The sequence below is a fragment of the Papilio machaon genome, chromosome 22 (genome assembly GCF_912999745.1).
Source record: "Papilio machaon chromosome 22, ilPapMach1.1, whole genome shotgun sequence".
Classification (NCBI taxonomy): Eukaryota; Metazoa; Arthropoda; class Insecta; order Lepidoptera; family Papilionidae; genus Papilio; species Papilio machaon.
Genome location: NC_060007.1, coordinates 2738917 through 2761118, shown reverse-complemented (window position 1 = coordinate 2761118; position 22202 = coordinate 2738917). Strand labels below are relative to the sequence as shown.

Sequence of the window (22202 nt, the reverse complement as noted above, 5' to 3'; positions counted from 1 at the left end):
CTGAATATGCTCACAGAATTTCATGAGAATCGGTCAAGCCGTTTCGGAGGAGTACGGTGACAAAAACTGTGACACGAGAATTTTATATATTAGAAGTAAGAAAACACAATGTGTTTAATTTCAAACCTTTTTTTATTTATTTATTTCTCTAGTCTTAGAAATCATTCTCCTGACATTTAAAACCAAATATAGCGTAGAGAAGCCAAGTAAAATTTAAAGTTAACATCGATCAAAATGTACTCATAAAATTAATGATCAAAATATGAAAGCTCATGTGTTTTATTGTATTACTTTATCGCTTAAATATAAATCGCAAACGTTTCAAAATTCTAGTCAAAGCTGGAGTTTATTAATTACGAGTGAATGGCGGTTGTTTGAACACAATGGTCGCATAATGCGAGCCTGCTTGAACTAGTTCTCAGAACGACACAATGCAAAATTTTACAACGATCGCTAAAACTCGACCTACCTATTGCGTGTCTCTTAAATAAATTCTATTTTAAACATCATAAATCTAAAGTTGATGCAGTTTATACCTCGTTCAAATACAAATGCTTGCAATCTGCTGGTCCTGGGTTCGAATCCCGCCATGTACCAATGTGTTTTTGATTTTCGATTTATATAGGTACATTTCTCCGACGTTCTTACGCTAAAGGAAAACATCGTAATGCAGCCTGCAATGATATGTGTGAAGTCAACCAACCCACACTGGGCCAGCGTTTTTGACTATGACCTAGTCATCCTTAATTTAGGGCAGGCTCCGAGCTCCTCGGTGGGGACGTATAGTGAGCTCATGGTGATGGTAACGATGATGATTAGCTACCTTTATTATACAATACTCCAATTACATACAAACACTCTAATTTTATTAATATGTTTAGATATCACTTCACTTTATCCCATAATTTTCACGAAATAACAGAAATCTTACTAATATTAAGAATGTGAATGTTTGGATGTATGTTTGAAGGTATCACTGGAACGTCTCAACGGATCTTGATGAAATTTGGCACAGATGTGGAACATAGTCTAGAAGAACACATGGGCTACTTACTAAGTTTTTTTTAAATTCAGTGCGGATGAAGTCGCGAGCGACAGCTAGTAGCATAATAGCAGTCATGTATGGAATTTGACGATGCTCGGTTTACTTCTGCATTGAAAGAAATGAAATATAATCACACAAATCCATACAATTTTTTTCGAAGACGATATGACGGCGTTTGTCACAAATACTCATGGTAAGCCCACAGAACTGCGAAAGGAAAAGTGCTAGATTTAAGGAAACTATTACTAATAACTTTGAACAATGTACTTTGATCATACAAGTCATACATGTCCTGTGTCTAGGGAAAATCATGTATGACAACGTAGTCGGTTAAAATTATCCGTTTCACATGCTATAAAAAATCACCATATCGTTAAGTAAATGCCTGTGCGTCCTTTTTTATCTAACGATTAAATATGCAGATAAGAAGACCTGTTATGGGAGTGCCCATTTAAATACTAGGAAAATGGTTCTAGAAAATATTTTTACTACATGTTTTAGACTTTACGAGTTAGCGACAAATGTGCAATTTGTCTTTCAAAAAAAAATAGCCGACTTCAAAACAAAAAAAACTATCTCAAACAAAATGCGCTCAAAAGTAACTAAAATAAAACAATTTCAAACAAAATGCACTCAAAAGTAACGTAAAAAAACAATTTCAAACAAAATGCACTCAAAAGTAACGTAAAAAAACAATTTCAAACAAAATTCACTCAAAAGTAACATAAAAAAACAATTTCAAACAAAATGCATTCAAAAGTACCATAAAAACAATCTCAAACAAAATACACTAAAAAGAAACAAAATAATGTCATGAAAACTTCTTTCTTTCTTTCTTCTCTCTTTCAAAAACCCTCTAAACTCTAAAGAAAGTTCTCTTCTTTCTTGTAACATGTCTATATTGTATAATTATTGTTATTTCGCAGTCGGTGTCGGCCGAAGTAAATAGGTGACATTTTATATTTGAGATGTATTAGACATACTTACGTTTATGTCCCTACTTAGGCCGAAACCGACTCCAAAATAACAATAATTATACAATATAGACATGTTACAAGAAAGAAGAGAACTTTCTTTAGAGTTTAGAGGGTTTTTGAAAGAGAGAAGAAAGAAAGAAAGAAGTTTTCATGACATTATTTTGTTTCTTTTTAGTGTATTTTGTTTGAGATTGTTTTTATGGTACTTTTGAATGCATTTTGTTTGAAATTGTTTTTTTATGTTACTTTTGAGTGAATTTTGTTTGAAATTGTTTTTTTACGTTACTTTTGAGTGCATTTTGTTTGAAATTGTTTTTTTACGTTACTTTTGAGTGCATTTTGTTTGAAATTGTTTTATTTTAGTTACTTTTGAGCGCATTTTGTTTGAGATAGTTTTTTTTGTTTTGAAGTCGGCTATTTTTTTTTCTTAAAATGTTTGTTTTATTTCTCAATTTTTAGTGAATTTGAAGTTTAATTACAAATTTCCTTAATACGTATAAGGACATAAATAAGACAAATAAAGAAAAGGACTTTCCTATTTAATATGTGTGTACTTCAATTCAAAAACTAATTTAGAATACACCAGATAACCACTTATCCTTTAAACAATGAAATAATTATCAAAATCGGTATACAAATTGAAAATTAACGAACTAATACATCGTAGCGTGCCTTTAATTTTGTCCAGCCGCGCGCCGCAGTAGCATTTTTCGAATGCGCGTAGTTTTTAATAATTTAATATCTTCCAAACTATTGATCAGAATTACATAGTTTAAAGGCTAATGTAATCTGCATTTAATACTCTAGCCATCAAACATATTTATTTGGATAAGGATTCATATCGAATATAATATAATAGCGCCGTAAGCTTACGACGCTGTTTTTCGTGTGCAATTTAATCGAAGTTTGTTCATAATAACATGGTTTTTGTAAGACATCCATAGATGATAGATATATGCCACCTGAGACTTTTATTTAGCAAATTTAAGGATCTATAATTACTCGATACATCATTTTAATGTAGGTCATATAGTTTGACCTACGTAAGCCCAGAAAGCAAATTTGTGCTATTCATTGTAACGCGATGTAGCATTTTTCGTTTCCGCGTAATTTTATTCTTACGATATCTCCTAAACTATTTGACAGAATGATATAGTTTCAATTGCAAATATAATCTACATTAAATTCTCTTGATAATGAACATATTTATTTACATAAGGGTTAATACTGAACTTGAATAATAGCGTCGGAAATAGGGCATGAATTTAATTAATGTTTCTAAAGAAAAAAATGGTTATTGTGAGAAAACTATAAAAGATAGATATATGCTATCGCGGACTTTTATTTAGCACATTTAAAGAGCTACAATTCGCCATACATCATTTTTATGTAGGTCCTATAGTTTAGCCTACGTAAGCGCTGAAAGCAAAAATGTCCCTAATTTCCGCAACAAATTTTGAAGCTATATTCAAAATCTACTAGTCTTCTAGTTATTTAAAAAAAAAAACAAAAAAATGGGACCCACCTGCAAGCACTTCCTTTCGATTAAAACAATTTTTATCAAAATCGGACCGCCAGGGGCGGAGTATCGCGGTAACACACATAAAAAAAAAAAAAAAAAAAAAATTCAGTCGAATTGATAACCTCCTTCTTTTTGAAGTCGGCTAAAAAACATGTCGGTTGTGGTTTGGAACGAAATTTTTTTTGAAATTCCTTTTTTCGTGTAGTAAACAACATGCCGATTTAATCTCCGTGAGCATAAGCAAACAACACTTGAAATGTCAAACAACAGCGAGAAGGCACTTAACCTAATATTGTTACAAGTGCTATAGCTAGGTAACAAAGTGTTCTAATGACCACCCGCAGTAGACCTGTACCGTTAACTGACCTGAGCTCGCAAAATAAACTGCCATTACGCTTCTTGTTTGCACGGACATAGGTACACGTGTGAATATCTATACAATTAATAAAATTGTAGTGTCTGTATTTTATTTAAAACATAATTCACTTACATGAATTGTTTTACCTTATAACAAAATTCCGTTTTTTTTTTAATTATATCCGTCTGTACGCAAATCCGCGTTTGTTCCGGGTAATCTCCGAAACGGCTGGACCAATTCTAACTGGACTTTTACTGGAAGGTAGCTGATGTGTATAGGAGTAACTTAGGCTATTTTTAAATTCCACGATGACGAAGGGAAACGCTGGTATTTAATAAGCGCCCGTAACCGTTAGTTTTCGCAGCCAAAAACTTATTCAAAAACATAGTGTGGATCATGGGGATGAAACTGCCGTAGAAATGCTGAACAGAAAATTTCTATATAAACTAATGCCCTCTAGTGTCGGTGGCCCTGTAATTTTAAAATGATTTTGGATAAAACTAGCACTAGATGGCAGGCTCATTGCTTCATGTGTGTTTTGATGTTTTCAAAAGTTCAAATTATAAAACGATTTTTACTTTTAGTGACAAAAACTTTTTCGGCGGTTACGTGTTCGTTAAGTTTTGTGTTGTATTATTTGATTCTTTTCAAAAAGACGATTTGGCTTGTTTACGGACTCTGTGATTTCTTCTACAACGATTTTTCCTGGCTTTGGAAATTGGATACTGTTTTCTGTAACGACATACCTGGCTTATCATCGGATTTGTTTTATGCTTTGGACAAAATGCCTAAGCAAACTAAATTGAAATGTTATTTTGGGTGCATTGTTGATGGTAAGACTTTTTTGTAATTTTTCAAACTGTAGAATAGAGATGGGCGTATGTAGAATGTTAAAAATTATACATTATTAAAGTTTATTTTTTACTTAAATTTTTACATTTATTTATTTTTAGGTCCATTACATAGATTTCCAAAGTGGCAGTATTCTCATGAAGAGAGATTTAATTCTTGGAAAGCTGTTTTAAGTTCGGAGACTCAAGGAAATGGCAATGCATACATATATAATAATGTCCGTATTTGCTATAAACATTTTGAAAATTATTATCAATTACCTAGTCACCAGCTTACCAGAAATGCAGTGCCTACATTGAATTTAGGTAAGCAGTGAAAAAAGTGATATCAAACAAGACTTGGTTGACATATTACATTTATTTATTTATTTAATAAATTATAACCTTTGTAAGTATCAGTTTTCTCTTCTGGTTGGGATTATAAGTAAAAATAAACAAATTTCCTCTCATTCGAAATGAATTGTGTTCTAAACTGAAATAAGTAAGCATTCAGTAAAAAAGGCAGACATCCTACAAGAAATATGTAAATTTATTAGTAAAAATTATATTAACTTTATTTTACATTTACAGATTTGCCGGAAAATTTGCAAAGGCAACCTATTTTCACTACCACAGCAACACCACCAACAAAAAATCCAATGGATTCATTTGCCCATCCATCTACATCATCTACATACCATTCTCGGCAAGCAATAAGTGGTGAGTTATTCTGAGATAAAAATACTCCTATGAATTCGGACTGTTGCCCACTCATTGAAAGCTACAGAGATTTTTGGATTGACTTAGACTTAGATGTAAATATAGTATTGAATTCTGTTTTAAATAATATGCTGTAAAGCACATCTGGGCTGTTTTCAATATGAGTTCCATAACAGGAATAAACATTTATTTGATTTAAAAGTAGCAAGTCGTCCGGAATGGTCTGAATTTGACACATTAATAATTGACTTATTAATTAGTTCACAATCTTTACCTGGTGACATCTGAAGTTTAAAGTAAATTGATAATCAGAAAGCCAATGATCAGAAATAAATAGAAAATCATTACTGTTTAAGAATAGCTCAATTTAATTTTATGATCCTTACTTAACATTTCTTGGATGTTTTGATGAACCAGGCTTATACAAGTTTTGTCATTATTATAATTTATATTTGTAGTTATTATTCTTTGACAATTTATTAAATTATTGTAATTAAAATTTTTGTGATATTTCATAGTTTTTGTAATAGAACTCTCTCTAAAGATGATATTTGTAACAGTTCAGCGTATAGACGTTCATTGTTTCATCTTAATAACAGAGATTAGCACTGTAAATATAATAATCAAAACAGTAACTAATTTACTTAAAAATATGTAAAGATCTGATGAACATCTGTATAGATAAATCATGGTAAGTTATGTTGTTTATTTTTTTCCAGTTTCATCATTTGAGCAGGAGACTAGAGCTTGCAGATATTCATATGCAATATCTAAAAAACATAAATCGCAAGGTATTAAACAAATATAAGTCAATATATTGTGGAAAAATTTCATTGTGTTTATACAATACAATGTTATTAATTAATTTACTATGCTTTTTTTCAGGATTCAATAAAAAAATTAATTTACTTAAGCAAACAATCATAAGATTGAGAAATAAATGTAAAACTCAATCAATGAAGATTAAAATGGCAAGTAAGGTTTCTAAATCCAAAATATTTTTAGAAATGGTAGAACAATTACCTGAACCCATAAAAATTTTTACAAATATGCAATTAAAATATTTAAAGAAGCCAAGGGGACGAAAATATACATTAAAAGAGAAAATACTTTCACTTACAATTTTGAAACAAAGTTCCAAGGCCTATAACCTATTAAAAAACATTTTTATCCTACCGTCTAAAAGAACATTACAAAAACTTTTATCTTGTGTGGTCTTAAAGCCAGGGATTAATCCCCATATTATGGATAACTTAAAGAAAGCAGTAGTAAAGCTATCAACTGAAAAAAGGCTTTGTAGTCTTATCTTTGATGAAGTGTCATTGGCACCTGGTCTCTACTACAATTATTTCCATAAAGAAATTATAGGATTTGAGGACTATGGTTACAAAAAAACAAACAAAATAGCTGACCATGCATTGGTGCTAATGATTAAAAGTTTGAAGGGAAGATTTAAGCAGCCAATTTGCTTCACATTTTGCCAAAGTGCAACGAAAAAGGAAGACTTAAAGATTATTATAAAAGAAGTTATAAAGGCTATTTCAAAAACTGGTTTAAAAATTATTTGTACTGTATGTGACCAGTCTGCAGGAAATATGAGTACAATTAAAAGCTTGCATGAAGACACAGTGCAGGAATATGTTAGAAGAGACGAAGAATTTAAAAGCAATGGCTTTGAAATTGATGGTGTCAAAATCTTTACATTTTTTGATCCACCTCATCTCCTAAAAGGGATAAGAAATAACTTTTTAGTTAAAAATATAAGATTTCTCCATAATGGAGAAGTCAAAATAGCTAAATGGGAGCACTTAATTATGTTCATGGAAAAAGATGTTGGAGATGATGAACTCAGATTAATTAATAAATTAACCGAGTCACATTTAATTAAAGACAAGATCCCAAGAATGAAGGTTAAGTATGCTGCACAAGTATTCAGTCAAAGGCTATCAGCAGCTATTAAATTTTGTACAAGTAAGTAGTACTTTTGAGATGAACTGATGCTTTCTGGAATATGAACCATATTTAATACACTGATAAATACTTTATATTCAAATTATAATAAAAAAAAATAAGTTCACATTAAAAGGAAACTAACTTTTTTCAATTCATTATATTTCTGGCATCTTGCGTTATAATGGAAATTAATAAATAATCTTTAATTTATAAGGATGCTTTAGTAGATAACATTGTGACATACATTTTTCTTTTTAAAGGAAATGGAGTTCTACCCAATGAATGCAATGACACAGCAGATCTGTTATATTTAATAGATCGATTATTTGATTCATTTAATGGACACAGCTATAAGGATGAAGGTAAAAAATTTAGAACATGCTTTAAAAATGGTTCTCCACACTTGAAATTATGGGAGCAGGTATTGCCTTCTCTTCGATCTATGGGTTTTGAAACTAAAAAAAAAGATGGATCCATCAAATATGTAAAAATTCCATCAGTGACAAATTTTATATCTAATATAAATACATTTAAAGACATGTGGTCATTTATAAATAAACATTATAAAATAACGAGTATTTTAACGAGAAATTTAAATCAAGATCCACTCGAAAATTTTTTTTGTAAAGTACGTAGTAATGGGATACGCAATGTTAATCCAACTTGCGATCAGTTCATCAATGCATATAAAACTTTATTAATAAATAATTTTGCTACCCCCCATTCTGTGAACGCCAACTGTGAAGAAGATAATGATATTATATTACAGTCAATGGAACAATTTTTAACAGGTGGAACCGCGTGCGCTTATGATAGTATTGAAAATATACAAATAAATGTATTAATGGACGAATTGGAGACTCCTACCGAACCTAGTCAAAAGATAATTGGCGATTTAATTAGCCAGGAAACAAAAAAATATGTGGCGGGTTCGGTGCTCAAACAAGCCAGAGCAAAAGTTTTTAAAAATTGTCCTGTATGCACCGATTTTCTTATAGCTAAACAGAAACAAGAAACATCGTTTATTTATCAAAGAGATTACACAAAAAAATCGCTAATATACCCAAGTACGGAAATTTTAGAAGTAATGAAAGATATGTTCCGTTTGATTTCTAAGTGCATACAGGAATCACCGGAGTCTCGGTTATTACCCGATGTAATTAAATTCAATATCGAAATAGGTTGTAATTTTTTTATTTTAAATAAATGTAAAGCGCATGCCACCACACTGAAAAAATTTATAATTTCATTGACTATTAAAATAGTTCTTTACAGTTGGTGTATGGGGGTGAATAAAATATTAAAAGGAAAAATTACAAAATTCAATGAAAATGATAAAATAAAAACACAAGCCTGTAAATATTATAAAACTCACGCAAAATATAAAAGTAAATAATATATGTATTTGTGTTTTTTTTCCCCGTTATTTGCAAGCGAAGGTTACTAAATAATCCGTTTTCAATTCAAATCAATTTTTATAGTAAATTGATTGGAATAAGAACGGGTTGTTTACATTTACCTGTAAGTATGATATGAGTATATAATCGCTAAATATATATATGTATATATATATATATATATATATACACATCCGAAAAGCGCCATCTATCGGGTAAAACCTTGCTTTCATTAGTAATGCCATCTTTCGGGGGTGGTTAATAATCTCATAAAAATTAGCCGAGTTGCTTATCTATATCATATATAGTGTATTATCTATGGTGTGGATGACACTATTTCATTCTCTTTGAAAAATCTACGATAACAATATATTTTACACCTTCAAGTGTTGTGGTAGACGAAACTTTTTGCTGTCACGAAGACGAAGACGAAGAAGAACGAGTCAATTAATCAACCAGTGTGTCATGACAACAAATTAATACTATTAGCCGGGTATAAAGAATGAATCCATACAATAACATTTGTACAAAACATATGACAGATGTGCTACCAAGCGTAAATAGCTTTCACCCGCTAATCAAGCGCTGAATAAATTCAGGCCACACGTGTAGCAATCCCTGCGTCATATTACGAACTGTTGCCTGCGAGATTCTAACGACTTCGCAGTTACCCTTACAATTACAACAATCCATCCTACTAATATCTTACTAATATTATAAATGCCAAAGTTTAGATGGATGGATGTTTGTTAGAAGGTATCTCCAGAACAGCTTACACACCGTGCGAATGGAGTCGCGGGCAAAAGCTAGTATCTTTTAAAACCCTTCTTATTGTTGATGTTTTAAACTTTAAAAAAATATTTCGTAGTAGTAGCATCATTATGGAAAATTTTGAGTAAAATTTCCCGTTTTGGTACATAATCTGTACGTTAAGAATAATTACATATACACCTCGTGGTTATATTTTATGACGTCATTTTAGGTTTTTAGGAAGTAAATAATTAATTTTCTTTCAGACTATAAACTAGTTGTCTCTCCCCGGTTCGCACAAATTAACATTTTTTTTATATATTATAAAGTGGCAAACGAGCAAACGGCCACCTGGGTTCATCGAAATAGCGAGGCGACCGTTGCCCATAGACATCCGCAAATGCAAATGCGTTACCTACCTATAATCAACGGAGAAGGGGACGCACAGAAAGAGGATATTTCTCCTTCCTATGCGTCCCCTCTTCCAAACTCCTCTAACATTTATAATTTAATCTTAAAACAAAATTAGTACTTAGAACAAAATATAACATTTTAATGGTATAAGGTATTGAATTTGGAAATCGCTCGGGTAGTTTTTGAGTTTATTTGTTTCAAACACACAGAACTTTCCTTTTTATAAAATCAGTGTTGCTATACCTAAGATGAATGCAGTCCGAACAGCATACATTAGCAGGCAGTACCGGCATTACCGATCACTAATTATAAATTACGACCTACAAGTATAGTTGAAGCGAATGGATAAAACACGACAAACAAGGCAGGCTGATGTTTTTACCTTCATATAAATAGAGGTCAAACTAGTAAGGTTAATTAAAAGTTAAGTATATACCTATGATGAGAAAATATCATACTTCTTACTCCTTACAAATATTATGAATGCGAGTATGGATAGATGGATGTTTGTTTAAAGGTATCTCCGGAACAGTTGTATGGATCTCGGTGAAATTTAGCATAGAGGTAGAGCATAGTCTGGATGATATGTATATCACTATTAATTAAGTTTTTTTTTATTTCCGTGCGGACGGAGTCGCGGGCCATAGCTATCACATATATATCAAAAGATTTGGTTGTGTCTGACATACATTGCTACAAAGAAATAAAATGGATTATCTTCGACATACAAAAGCTTGGATTAAATTAAATTATAAAGAGCGTGTCTTAAGACAATTAAAGTCTTAAAATTTTCAGAATGGACCTAGTGATTGTTGCCTATTACAGGTTCCGAGGGACCCCGCCTTCGACTTAACGGGGACATAAGCGAATTTTTAGCAACCGAGAAACTCTTTACCACCAGACTTCGCATACGGAATCGACATCATGGTTTTACTTATAAATAAGAAACTGTACTTTTTCATAAGACTTTTAGTTTGATAATAAGGTTGTCAACAATCACAAAGTTTACATAGTTGGGTATCCTGAGTCCTATGTAACTTTTCATGGCTGGTAGGAAAAAACAAACCTTTCTTAAAGCTTCCTTACTTAGGTAAATAAATAAACAAAACTTTGTTCTTTATACCTGTCTAGTGAGTACCTATCGGTATCTGCAGTGTCATAGACCAATTAATGAATTCGCAGAATGACTGCAAAACGTTTCGTACATATTAATATACGCAAACGATGTGTCAAGTCTCCACCATTGAGCTATGTGGGTGAATAAGATAAAGGTGCGGACAGACAGACAAAAGTTCAACGCACCTTAACATCGATTGCCGTCTGGCAAGAGTCCAAGCACTTCACTTTTACGGTTGAGTTATCCCAACATCCTTAAATAGATAAGTTATAACCATTTCTCATTTTCGAGACTTCTCGACTTGGTAATAATTTTATCAAAATTTCGTAAATTTGTTATTTATTTCGTAGATTAGCGTAATAATATACCTAGTAGCGTGTTTATTATGAATTCAAAAATCAAAATGTAAGCACAAAAACCTGTTTTATCCATAAATCTGCATATATTTTGGGCATTACTTGATGCATTGTTATTTAAAATATATTTGTTTATTAATAGACACTATAAAAGTGATATTAGATTAGAAATAAATCAATATTCATTCAAAATTTTGTGGTTCTGTATCAAAAATGCTCTGCAGGTAAATTATGAAAATATACCTTATTGCAATGCAGCTTAGGTTCATTATAAAATGAATGCTAAACGAATGGTGAAAATTGTGCCAATTAAAATATCCGTAACAAAATAAAAATGCATAGTGAAATAAACCTTAAGGTGCATAGAAATATAAGCTATGTAAATGTGACGTATTAAGAAAAAATCTTATTAATCATTCTTCTTAGTTTTGCATTTTTAAAAGCAAAGGAACCAATATATTATACATAAAAAAAAACTTTCAAATGTTCGTATTTTTACTTTATTTGGCACAATTTACACAAATTTCAAGGAAATTATAATAAAAAATGACATACTTCAAATAAATAACTATTTATTATATTGTAAAGCAGCAAGATTCAATTTATACGAATGGAAATTTTTCATTTAGTTTTGTATAATAGTTCCATTCTTTGCAAATGCAATTTGCAGTTATTTTCTTACCTTGTATTTATTAATAAATTTAAGGCTATCGACATCAAATACCTCATAAGGTATACGAGGTCGATTTTAGAGGTAGAAAAACCAAGGAAGTTAATTACGATTCTTATCTTTCTATCTTCGGTTCATTGATATCATAGTAAACATTGTAATAAATGCAGTTTAAGACGCTAACTTAGCCAAATTCTTGCCAAAGGTTTGTTAATATCATTTATTGTTTTATAATATGAAAAGATAGACACCATGAAACCTACTGAAGTCCTTTATTTTAATCTTAATTTGCAAAACATGAATACGTACCTTGTAAACGGACCACTCCTTTTAGTTATTTGACCGAGTATTTTCTCCACAGTCCATCTATCGCCTTCACGCGCGGCATCTAATAATTCCTGGCCTCTTCCCATGGCCCATTTATTTGTTCATACCATACACAAAACTAACACAGACCTCGAACATTTCAATTTTTTACACTAGACATCACTACACTCTACTACTTCATTGATCGTGCCGCCATATTTGGAATTAGACGTGAGTGCGCTCTAGCGGCCAACAGGGGAATCGATATCGAGATGCTTACAAAGTCGGTCACGTCACAAGTTATTACGTTTACTAGCTTATTTGCTTGTCTAACTGTTTTGTTTTGTAAAACAACTTGTTTATGATGTTAGTGATTTAAGATCTAATTATTTTAAGTTCTTAAAACGACAAAAATATCTAAAAACAAATTGACACATTTCTTTTTACTGTAGAAACTACTTAGAACCAACAAGTACAAAATCAGCTGTCTTGCTTACTCTAACTGTTTTGTGACGATATCATCTCACTCTATTTTATTCCGTCAGTTTCGTCCGTTCGTTCATTCTCGTTCCGTTCGCTCGTTCGTTCTGAGTTCTGACTGAGTTGAACAACTGAACTGAACTTAAATATCTGTATTGTACGTTGTTTAAATATTGTAATTATTGTAATCAACATCCAATAAGTTCATTGACGTGATAAAGGTGACGAAATATTTCTCACCTATAAAGTTATCTCTATAATTACATATTGATTATAGTACTTTAGTTCAGGTTCCGCCGTTCAGGTTGTGCCGATTTTCATGGATTTTAAATCTGTCAAAACAAACAGCTGATATATGTGACAGTTTGGCCCTAATTGTGCAAACTATTCCTTATTAAAATGTGCTATGAGTAATCTGTTTATTGTTAATATTAAGATTGTACTTCAAAATGGGTTATAATTACTATTTGAATTTAGTTATATTCTTGTTTATGTGTGTTCTGGGAGTTAAAACACAAAGTGAGTACTTTTTTAACATTAATAGATGTAGCCTTTTTACTGAACAGCTACCTGCTGTTTACCACTTTTATAGTCAAAGCTAAAAAAGTAAAACATTTTTTTAATAACCTAAAATTGTATTTGTATAATAATACAATTGTCATTTTTTTCAGATGTAACATTAACAATACCTTTAAACAAAACAACAAGTTTATCGAATAAAGAAATATTTGGCCAGTTTGTTAATCTGAATGCATCATCAACACTTCAAGTTGGTTTTGTAAATGTTACAAAATCAATATCATTTATAATATTTCAAGTACATAGTCATCATTACAATGTCACTGTATATAATAATACATTAACAAGAAGTTCATCTGTATATGGAACAAATATTGGAATGTATAGCAGTGTGAAACCACCATTGGACAAGTTTTACATTTCCAATCAAAATGCTGTTGATATAAAACTGTATATTGTTGTACATGGATATGCAAGTACAGGTATGTGTTATATACTATTTTATATAAATACTAGCTTTTGCCTGTTTGTCCATCCGCACCGGAACAGTTAATAAGTAGCCTATGCTTTCCTGTCTATGTTCTACATATATGCCAAATTACAGTGAGATCTATTTAGCCGTTATAGAGATACTTTCTAACAAACATACAAACTTTCACATTTATATTAGTAAAATTATATTGTCTACAAACTTAGTCAGGTTAGTTCAGATTGTAACTTAATTTACTAGGGATGAAAGATTTAAAGATAAACTTAGTTCTAAGATATCTTCAAGTTTTTTTTTCATTATGTATCTAATATATAAAATTCTCATGTCACGGGGTTCGAACTTGAACTCCTCTGAAACGGCTTGACCGATTCTCATGAAATTTTGTGAGCATATTGAGTAGGTCTGAGAATCGGCCAACATCTATTTTTCATATCCCCTCCCCCCATTTTTATTTTTTTAACTGCGCGCGGACGGAGTCGCGGGCGACAGCTAGTATTCATTATACAATACAACAGACTGAATATCAACCTACTGCCGTTAAAATTGTACAAATTGTTTAAGATCCTGTACCCGGAGGTTGTAATATGGAGTTCCAACCATCAATATCTCCATACTTACATACATCATACACAAATGACTATGTCTTAGTAGAAGCGGCTTCAGCAAGAGATTCCTCTGACATCGCTTGTACATCTATAAATGATGTCAATGTGGTATTTTATTTGATGTACTTAGAAGAGAGGAATTTTGACTCGGATACTTATTTCGAAGGGATAAAGAGCATGTTAACTTTAGATAATATTACGGATAATGCTGAAATAGTAAGTATCAAGTTCTATTTTGTTGAGCACTCATGGCTACTATTAGTTTTGGAGTGGACATCTTTCTTTTTTCGATGTTTTACAACAATATTAAATATTTCCTGTGTTCCTGAGGGATAATATGGATCTATACTGGTGAAAAAAAATTCCCTTTTTTTAATATTAGTGTAGATTAGCTGTGTTGCTTCTTTATAATATATATAGTGATATAACATATTAACTAAGTTCACTATGTATTAGAGATGTACATAAAGTTCGTGTTGAATTCTCTAGCTATAATTTATTTTCATTTTTTACGCTTTAGGCATATATAATTCAAGGCTAAGTTAAGCAAGTTGCTTTCTCAAGGATTACTACGTTATAAAAAATATTTGTAACTCGACAAAACCAGTTGATACTGGTATATAGTAACAAAAATACGAACAGAGATTGATTTTAATGTGAATCTTAAAACCCGTTTTAACTATTTTTTTTTCTTTCATGTTAGATGATATTTGACTGGTATTTTACTAGAGACTACTATAAAGTTTTAGTCAGTTGTTTGTATTTATCATTTCCGTACAGTTTAACGGCTAAAAATATACAAAAACTAGTTTTTTCAGAATGAAAAAACAATTGGTACGTAACATTCGAGTATAGCAAATAACGGAGACAGTTCATTAGCCTATCATTGCCACGTCTTAGGCCATTTCAATATAAAACAGGCCAAGTTTAGAATGGTTACTGATTTCCGCTACTGGCCACTCGACTCCTGCGCATTACGAGGAGGATGTAATTCGGAGTCGTTGCCTCCCACTCGCACTTCATTCTATTAAATGACCAGAATGATGTGGTTATGCAGTACTGCAATATCTAGGTTCATTAACTTCAAGTTCTCTAAATATTATATGCAATGGTAGCAAATAAGAAAAGACGTACAAAATATAAATAAAAAAATTCTGACACCGTAGTGCCTATTTCCACTAAGCGACTAGCCGCGCGATTTTGGCCGCGCGCGCGTTTCATTTTGTTTGTTAAAACTACAGGCGCGACTCCATAATAAATAAAGATCAGCAACTAATAAAGTGGAAATTGAATGTCACAATATTCTACATTTTACACCAATTAGTAGTACAGACGATCACATAAATCGTAAACCATATTTGATGGAGATAGCTAATTTGCCTGTGACTACTGTATACATATCTACCAGGTACCTCAAACGACGTGGAGGATGCGTCGCATGCTGGGTGCGTACCCCGGTACCGGCGCCATATTCGTGGCTGTCGCGTACAGTGCGCTAAACAGTAGTGCATATTCCGTGTACGTACCTACATATAGCTACGCTTGCTCACCGCTCGACGAAAGCTGCGAGCTGCTTGGTAAGGTGTACTACTTTAGATTGTATGAATGACTTTTGGTTAATTAACCGTTTATTGTTTCAGTTATTTATCTTTTATAACCGTTTGTTTTTTAACTGTCGCTGAATCAACAGCAGACTGTGATGAAATTTTGTTAAGATCTTCTATGACTCTATTTAAGTTTTAATACATTTTTTTAAATGTAACATCAAATTTGAAAAATATTTATTGAAATTGCAAGCTTAAAATAATCCTATATTAGATGTTAACAATTAGTTACCTAAAAAAACTGTTATTTTTAGACGATGTTCTCTCTCAGTTGCTATGTGCCTCTCTACTGTTCTTCGGTATGTTCGTATGTTACTTCGGACACCGGTTCTTTAAGACTGAGATGTTTCTAATCGGCCTGGTCAGTGGTGTGATTATCACTTACATACTTATATCGTTGATTGCTGAATTAGAACGACCTGGTAAGAATGGTTTATTAATGTCTAATACTTCGTTGTTATAATATACAGACTTTCATGTCAATTGTACGTATCTAGCCAATGAAGAGTTATGTCTCTTATGTGGTCTCTTAAAACAATGTGTTTTCGTTGGAGCGGATGATATGTCCGGTCTGTTATGTCTGAAGACCTTTAACAATTTGAAAGAGTAAGGTGTCTTTTGTTTTTTTTTATTTTTCTTGTGTAATGAAAGAATATGAAGAGAAATGTATTTTATGATTTTTGTTTATTATATTATTTTTTGTTATATCACAGACTTCATCAAAGAGTATGTAATGAGCGATAAGACCTTTTTCCATTAGTGCGATAGTTGCGGGCAACTATTATTTCTGTGAGAAATGTATAACTATTTAGCGGTCGCACGCGGCTAAGTATTTAGTGGAAATGAGGTCTAAGACTTTGGAATCTAACTGTTTGATATTATTTCAGCTCTCTTAGGCGCTGCTATATTATCAGGGACTTGTTTTGGCTTCATATGGTTGTTATTCTGGTGGTTTTATGGAATACCTGTCTTTGCTGTTCTATTGTCTACGCTGAATTTAGGATTTCTATTTGCTGCATTGATGTATTTTGGGCTCCCAGGTAAGTCTTTTTTATATTGTTAATGATAAAAATCTCATTTTAAAACAAAATTAGGGACGAGAAATTAAATTCTGCCAATTAAAAAGTGGGGTTTTTATATCTTTGCTTTTTTTATTATTACTGTAAAAGTCTATTTTTTTCTCTAAAATTATAGTGAAAATAATAAAACGTTTCTATAGTAAACATATAATTTATATCTCAATTGTATTCAATTATTTCAGGTGGTTTTCAAGCACTTCAAGTTGACTTTAACTTTTGGACTCTATTCATTTTAATAATGTCAATTACATCTCTAATCTTGCTCTCTACGACATTTTTATCTAACATCTTGTGCTGTGCCATACTGGGAGGGTACGCGACTGTGTACCCTATCGACTACTACATAGGGTCCAATTTGAAATACATCATCATTAACACAGTACGTCGGGCTGTCGTGCCCAAGTTCAATAGTGCTGTACTTTCGCCACCTTTTCAGTGGGCAGGTAATTGTAAATAAGAATTAAAATTTATAAATCTATATATATAAAAGAAAGTCGTGCTAGTTACACTATTTATAACTCAAGAACGGCTGAATCGATTTGACTGAAAATTGGTGGGCAGGTAGCTTAGAACCAGGAGACGGACATAGGATAATTTTTAACCCGTTTTCTATTTTTTTATTCCGCGCGGACGGAGTCGCGGGTAAAAGCTAGTATATATATATAAATATATACATACTAAGTTATTTATTTACTGTAACAAATAATATATTATTTTTTTGCTATATTTTTTTTTAATTATTTATGCGAAAATATAATCAATACAAAAAAAATTAAACAGATTTACCTTTTTGGCAACCCTAAATGCTTTTTGTACGAACATAAGTCATTTTAACCTAATAAAAATACACTTTAGAGGCAAAAAATTTAACACTATCTCCCAATCCCCAGATACCCTGATAACGATACTCTGGTTATCTCTGGCTACCACCGGGTTCCTCTTCCAACACTACCAGAACAGAAGGAAGCCGCCCTTCCCCCCTCCCCCCAGGAGTATCAGGCCGAGTGTACCAGATACCACATACGGCACTACTGGAAGAAGGTAAGGATAGAAGAATACATCTCTTCAGCTCGCTGTATTGACTATGCCGAGGTGTTTACTCGTCGTCTTCGCGTATACGTCGTGAGTTGTTGAAGGACGCGTTGACCTTTAAATATAATAAAGATTTGGTTCATATTAGACTATTTTTCTAGAATTATTAAATAAATCCCATAATATATTCCAAATAAATCAATATTAAATTAATTAAATTGTCATTAAAATTTGGTTGAACTTTTTAATGATTTTAATCTAATGTAATGTACGTTTTCTTTTTTCAGATATCGAGATATTTTACAAAGACCAGCCACTTCTGAGCGCAGGCAGACTGAATATACTCCATTGTTATCGTAAGAAATCATTCAAATAAATTACACAAAATTATCAAATAAAAATTGTTTAATGACACACTTGTAATGGTAGGTTTATGTTCATTTTTTTATGAATTAAAATTTGAGAGCTACAAAAATATTGTCATGGCATCTAATATTGGGTTTAATTGTAATGAAAAATAATTTTATATTTCACAATTATAAATTCCAACTTCACCATAAAAAAAACGATTTAATTTTTAATCTTGTTGAAAGGATTTTTTAAGTTAAAATAATAGATGTTACGTTAAGTTTGTCTTTTTTATGTAAGTAAATTTTATATTATCAATAGATTTTCACTGTACTAAGTATCGTTGCCTCTGTTTCCTCAAAGAGACTGAAAGAGATGGAAATATGTTTTTTTTTTGTTCTGGTATTCAGCTGTGAAAATTCCGTTCATTATAATGTTGTATTTATTAAGTTCATATTTAGTCGAAATAATTTTTTTAATGTTTTTTTACTCATACAATAAACTAGTCTGAACCTATTTGGTGTACTTAGTAAAGTCATTATAATCAATTTTAATATTAACTATTTTGAAATAAAAAAAATAAAATATTTAATTAATAATGTTTCCATTAAAATATGATTTAATTAAAAAAAGCTTTTTTTTTGCATAAGTTTTACGTATCTCCCACACGGCTGCATAGATTTAGCTAAAATTTGGTATAGATGTAACATAGACAGAAAACATAGACTACTTATTTTTTTTTTTAATTCAGCGCGGATCTAGTCGTGGGCAAAAGCTAGTATAATCTATTTAACAGTACATCTGTTAACTGACCATTGTATTTATAGATAGAAGCAATTGTGATGAAGATTAACGAATTGAAATCAAATGCATTGCGAAGGGGACTCGATCTAAACCAATTATAAGCGTCGATAATCAGCACAATTGGTGACGAGGGAAGTTTTGTACTCAATATTTGTCTATTTAAGATAGAATTATTTTATTGTCCACTGCGGTATACAGGATGTTTTTAATCACGAATAAACCATAGACAAAGGAGTCTTTAAAACTGTTTGACAGTTCTCCTTTTTGATTTTTTTTTCAATTCTAATAAACTTTTACTACTATACTTTAAGGTAATATTACTCATAATTTATGAATGTATTCACCATATTAAGTGTTTTTTTTTTACAAAGATTCAACACTTTGGATGTTTTGTTCCTAATTTATTTATTTTATCTCTTCTGTAGTTTGTAGGTATTTTTAGTGAGTAGTTGAAACACCCTGTACAATATCCATGTCCACGACAAAGTTTAGATCAGTATAATGCCTACAACACACTTAATCCCATCCCATTGTGTTCCACCCTCTCGTTAGAACTAGGGGTAAGTGCATTTGTGTGCGATATCCGCCTACAAAACAGCGTTCGTATTAAACTAACACGCAAAATTAATATGTACCGCCCAAAATATACTTAAAGGAATAATTTTGACTGGCAAATAAATTTAGGGTCCAAGAATTATGCAATAAAGTTGCATATTGCGTCACGCCATCTGTTGACGAGGAATAATATTCTCTTCATTGCCTATTGTTATATTAGACACAGTCAAGTGTTCATTTATATCAAATTGAGTTATGAATTAGTGTTACAGAGAATTCATCGAGAATCCTTAAATTCCCCTTCGATTAATAAATTCTGAAAGAATGTTTTTGTTATGTAGGTAGATAAAAAAAAAGATAGTATGATTAATGCAATATTTATTAATAATTTTCACTGTAATCTCCTCAATCTATAATTACATTTGATTAATAATTTATTTTACACTTATTAAATTACATACAGTTCTACGTCTCTCGTATTGCATTCAATTGCAGTTGTACAATTGTGCTGTGAAACCAGCATTCATAAACAAATCTATTGACCTCTATACATGGACAGGCTATAAACAGTGATATTTTGTGCCAATTTGATTTTCAATATTTTTGCGATGTTGAGGCTATCTGCTATAGTTTAGTTCTGTTAAAAAACTTGTAATACCTACATAGGTATAGAAGATAGCATAAAAGAAAAAAACATGACATGACAGCTACAGTACGAAAAAGATCTTGACTTTTTTTGACATTCAGGAGGGCGCTAGTGAGCGATCATAATTTAGTTTGACTTATGCTCACTTGTTCAGATATCCTTGTCAGTCTATAGTTATATAATTAACTATCGGTAACATTAAGTGATGCTTTCAAATCGGAACAAATCATAAGCTGTCATTTCTAAGCAACGACCTGTCCATATATATAGAGGTCAGTTTGTAGATCAAACAAATCTATTTGACAAATTTACAATTTTTTTACAATTCTCGAAATAAATGACCATTATCTATATTCAAAGTAAATATATATTTACAAATCTTATTTTACTTCATTTGAATATCATCAGTAAAAATAATATCTAACTACCAAATCACAGCAATATTGATCTCTTTAGTATTTATAAGTAATAAATAACATAAATTAAATAGTATGGAAAGTAATATGTGCCATAATAGAATTGCAAATACAACATCAATTAGTACAATATTATACAAGAATACATACAGACTGACAGTTCGTAGGGACGCGATGTCACCCAACAAATCACCGTAACGAAGCTTATTGCCACGTTTTCCTCTGTAGCATTAATATTTCTCACCCCGATTGCATAGATCAAAGAAATAAAAGGGTTGTTCTCGCTAAGGGTGTATAACACTCTTTACAAAAGTTGGCACAAACGATTTACATTTATTTTCTCTCCGGAGACGTCGGACATTGCTAAGGAAACTTTTCCTACTCAACAATAGATGGCGCGTTGCTATATTTACAAACGCTATAGTATTTTAAATCTATTAACCATACACAAGGAAATACGCAGCTGAACGTTTTATTTACATTTTTGTAAGCAAATAATTATCAGAAACGTATTAATCTAATATGTATTTACGCAACATGTTTCCTTGCACATGATTTCATGACACTTAATGCTACGTTTGAACATCATCAGTTGCTTCTTACAAATAACTGGTATTTTCATAGATTTAAAACCTATTATACAAATTATAATAACTTGCACCATTTAAACGTTGAGAGAAAATAAATCACTGGGTTTAATATTACGTGTAATAACGTAGTAGAGTCTGAAACACTTACGACACGGAGTTTTGTTCGTGCTGCAAGTCTCCGGCGTCGTGTCCGGCCGTCATGTTGACAGCGGCGGTCATAGACAAGTGGGAGTCGGCGTAGTTGTGCGCTATCTCTCCGCTAGATGGAGACTCCGGTATGTTGGTCGGGTTCTCGGCCATCGAGAGCAGTCGATGCGGGAACCCGAATAGCTGAGATCACTGAAGTCGTCCCCAATAGTTCGATGCGAGGTCCGGCCCTTGAGATGGAATCTGTACGGGAACGCTCACGCCCGCCGATATCACACCTATCATAAAAGTTAAATAATATTAAAAAAATTAAATTTAATACATGAATAGATTAAAAAAATATGTTTCTTTTAGTGTTTTCGTATATAGATAAGTCTGTAAGATAAGATTGCTTATCTACAATCTCAATAATATACAATAAATAATACTTGTATAATATTGAATAATAAATATAATGTATGAATATAATCTG

The 22202-nt window shown here is 31.7% G+C and overlaps 4 protein-coding genes across 4 annotated transcripts in view; 2 read left to right on the top strand and 2 right to left on the bottom strand.

The window, feature by feature from the left end:
- LOC106712577 overlaps window positions 1-12926 on the bottom strand; it is a 92085-nt gene extending 79159 nt beyond the window's left edge. The window contains exon 1 of the mRNA XM_045683564.1: window positions 12419-12926. Coding sequence (XP_045539520.1) covers window positions 12419-12522 — 104 coding nt within the window. The 5' untranslated portion in view covers window positions 12523-12926. The remainder of the gene's footprint in view (window positions 1-12418) is intronic.
- LOC123722267 lies at window positions 4318-5799 on the top strand. The gene is made up of 3 exons (XM_045683567.1): window positions 4318-4735; window positions 4856-5059; window positions 5324-5799. Exons 1-3 carry the CDS (start codon window positions 4387-4389, stop codon window positions 5464-5466), a joined length of 696 nt encoding a protein of 231 aa, XP_045539523.1. The 5' UTR covers window positions 4318-4386; the 3' UTR covers window positions 5467-5799.
- Window positions 12927-13344: 418 nt separating the features above from the next.
- Window positions 13345-18699, top strand: LOC106712552 (transmembrane 7 superfamily member 3). Its single transcript, XM_014505151.2, has 9 exons — window positions 13345-13348; window positions 13573-13896; window positions 14466-14725; window positions 15918-16086; window positions 16368-16535; window positions 17001-17153; window positions 17375-17635; window positions 18083-18233; window positions 18512-18699. Exons 1-9 carry the CDS (start codon window positions 13345-13347, stop codon window positions 18582-18584), a joined length of 1563 nt encoding a protein of 520 aa, XP_014360637.2. The 3' UTR covers window positions 18585-18699.
- A 2377-nt stretch (window positions 18700-21076) lies between these two features.
- The window catches only part of LOC106712527 (paired box protein Pax-6), a 40032-nt gene continuing 38906 nt past the window's right edge, over window positions 21077-22202 (bottom strand). Inside the window, exon 9 of the mRNA XM_045683508.1 lies at window positions 21077-22008. Coding sequence (XP_045539464.1) covers window positions 21920-22008 — 89 coding nt within the window. The 3' untranslated portion in view covers window positions 21077-21919. The remainder of the gene's footprint in view (window positions 22009-22202) is intronic.

Coding starts and splice junctions, on each gene's coding strand:
- LOC123722267 (XM_045683567.1), top strand. CDS start 4,387: ATGATTTTGGATAAAACTAGCACTAGATGGCAGGCTCATTGCTTCATG. Junction 4,736..4,855: donor TTTTGGGTGCATTGTTGATG/GTAAGACTTTTT, acceptor ATTTATTTTTAG/GTCCATTACATAGATTTCCA. Junction 5,060..5,323: donor AGTGCCTACATTGAATTTAG/GTAAGCAGTGAA, acceptor TTACATTTACAG/ATTTGCCGGAAAATTTGCAA.
- LOC106712552 (XM_014505151.2), top strand. Junction 13,897..14,465: donor ACATGGATATGCAAGTACAG/GTATGTGTTATA, acceptor AAATTGTTTAAG/ATCCTGTACCCGGAGGTTGT. Junction 16,536..17,000: donor TGCTGAATTAGAACGACCTG/GTAAGAATGGTT, acceptor ATATTATTTCAG/CTCTCTTAGGCGCTGCTATA.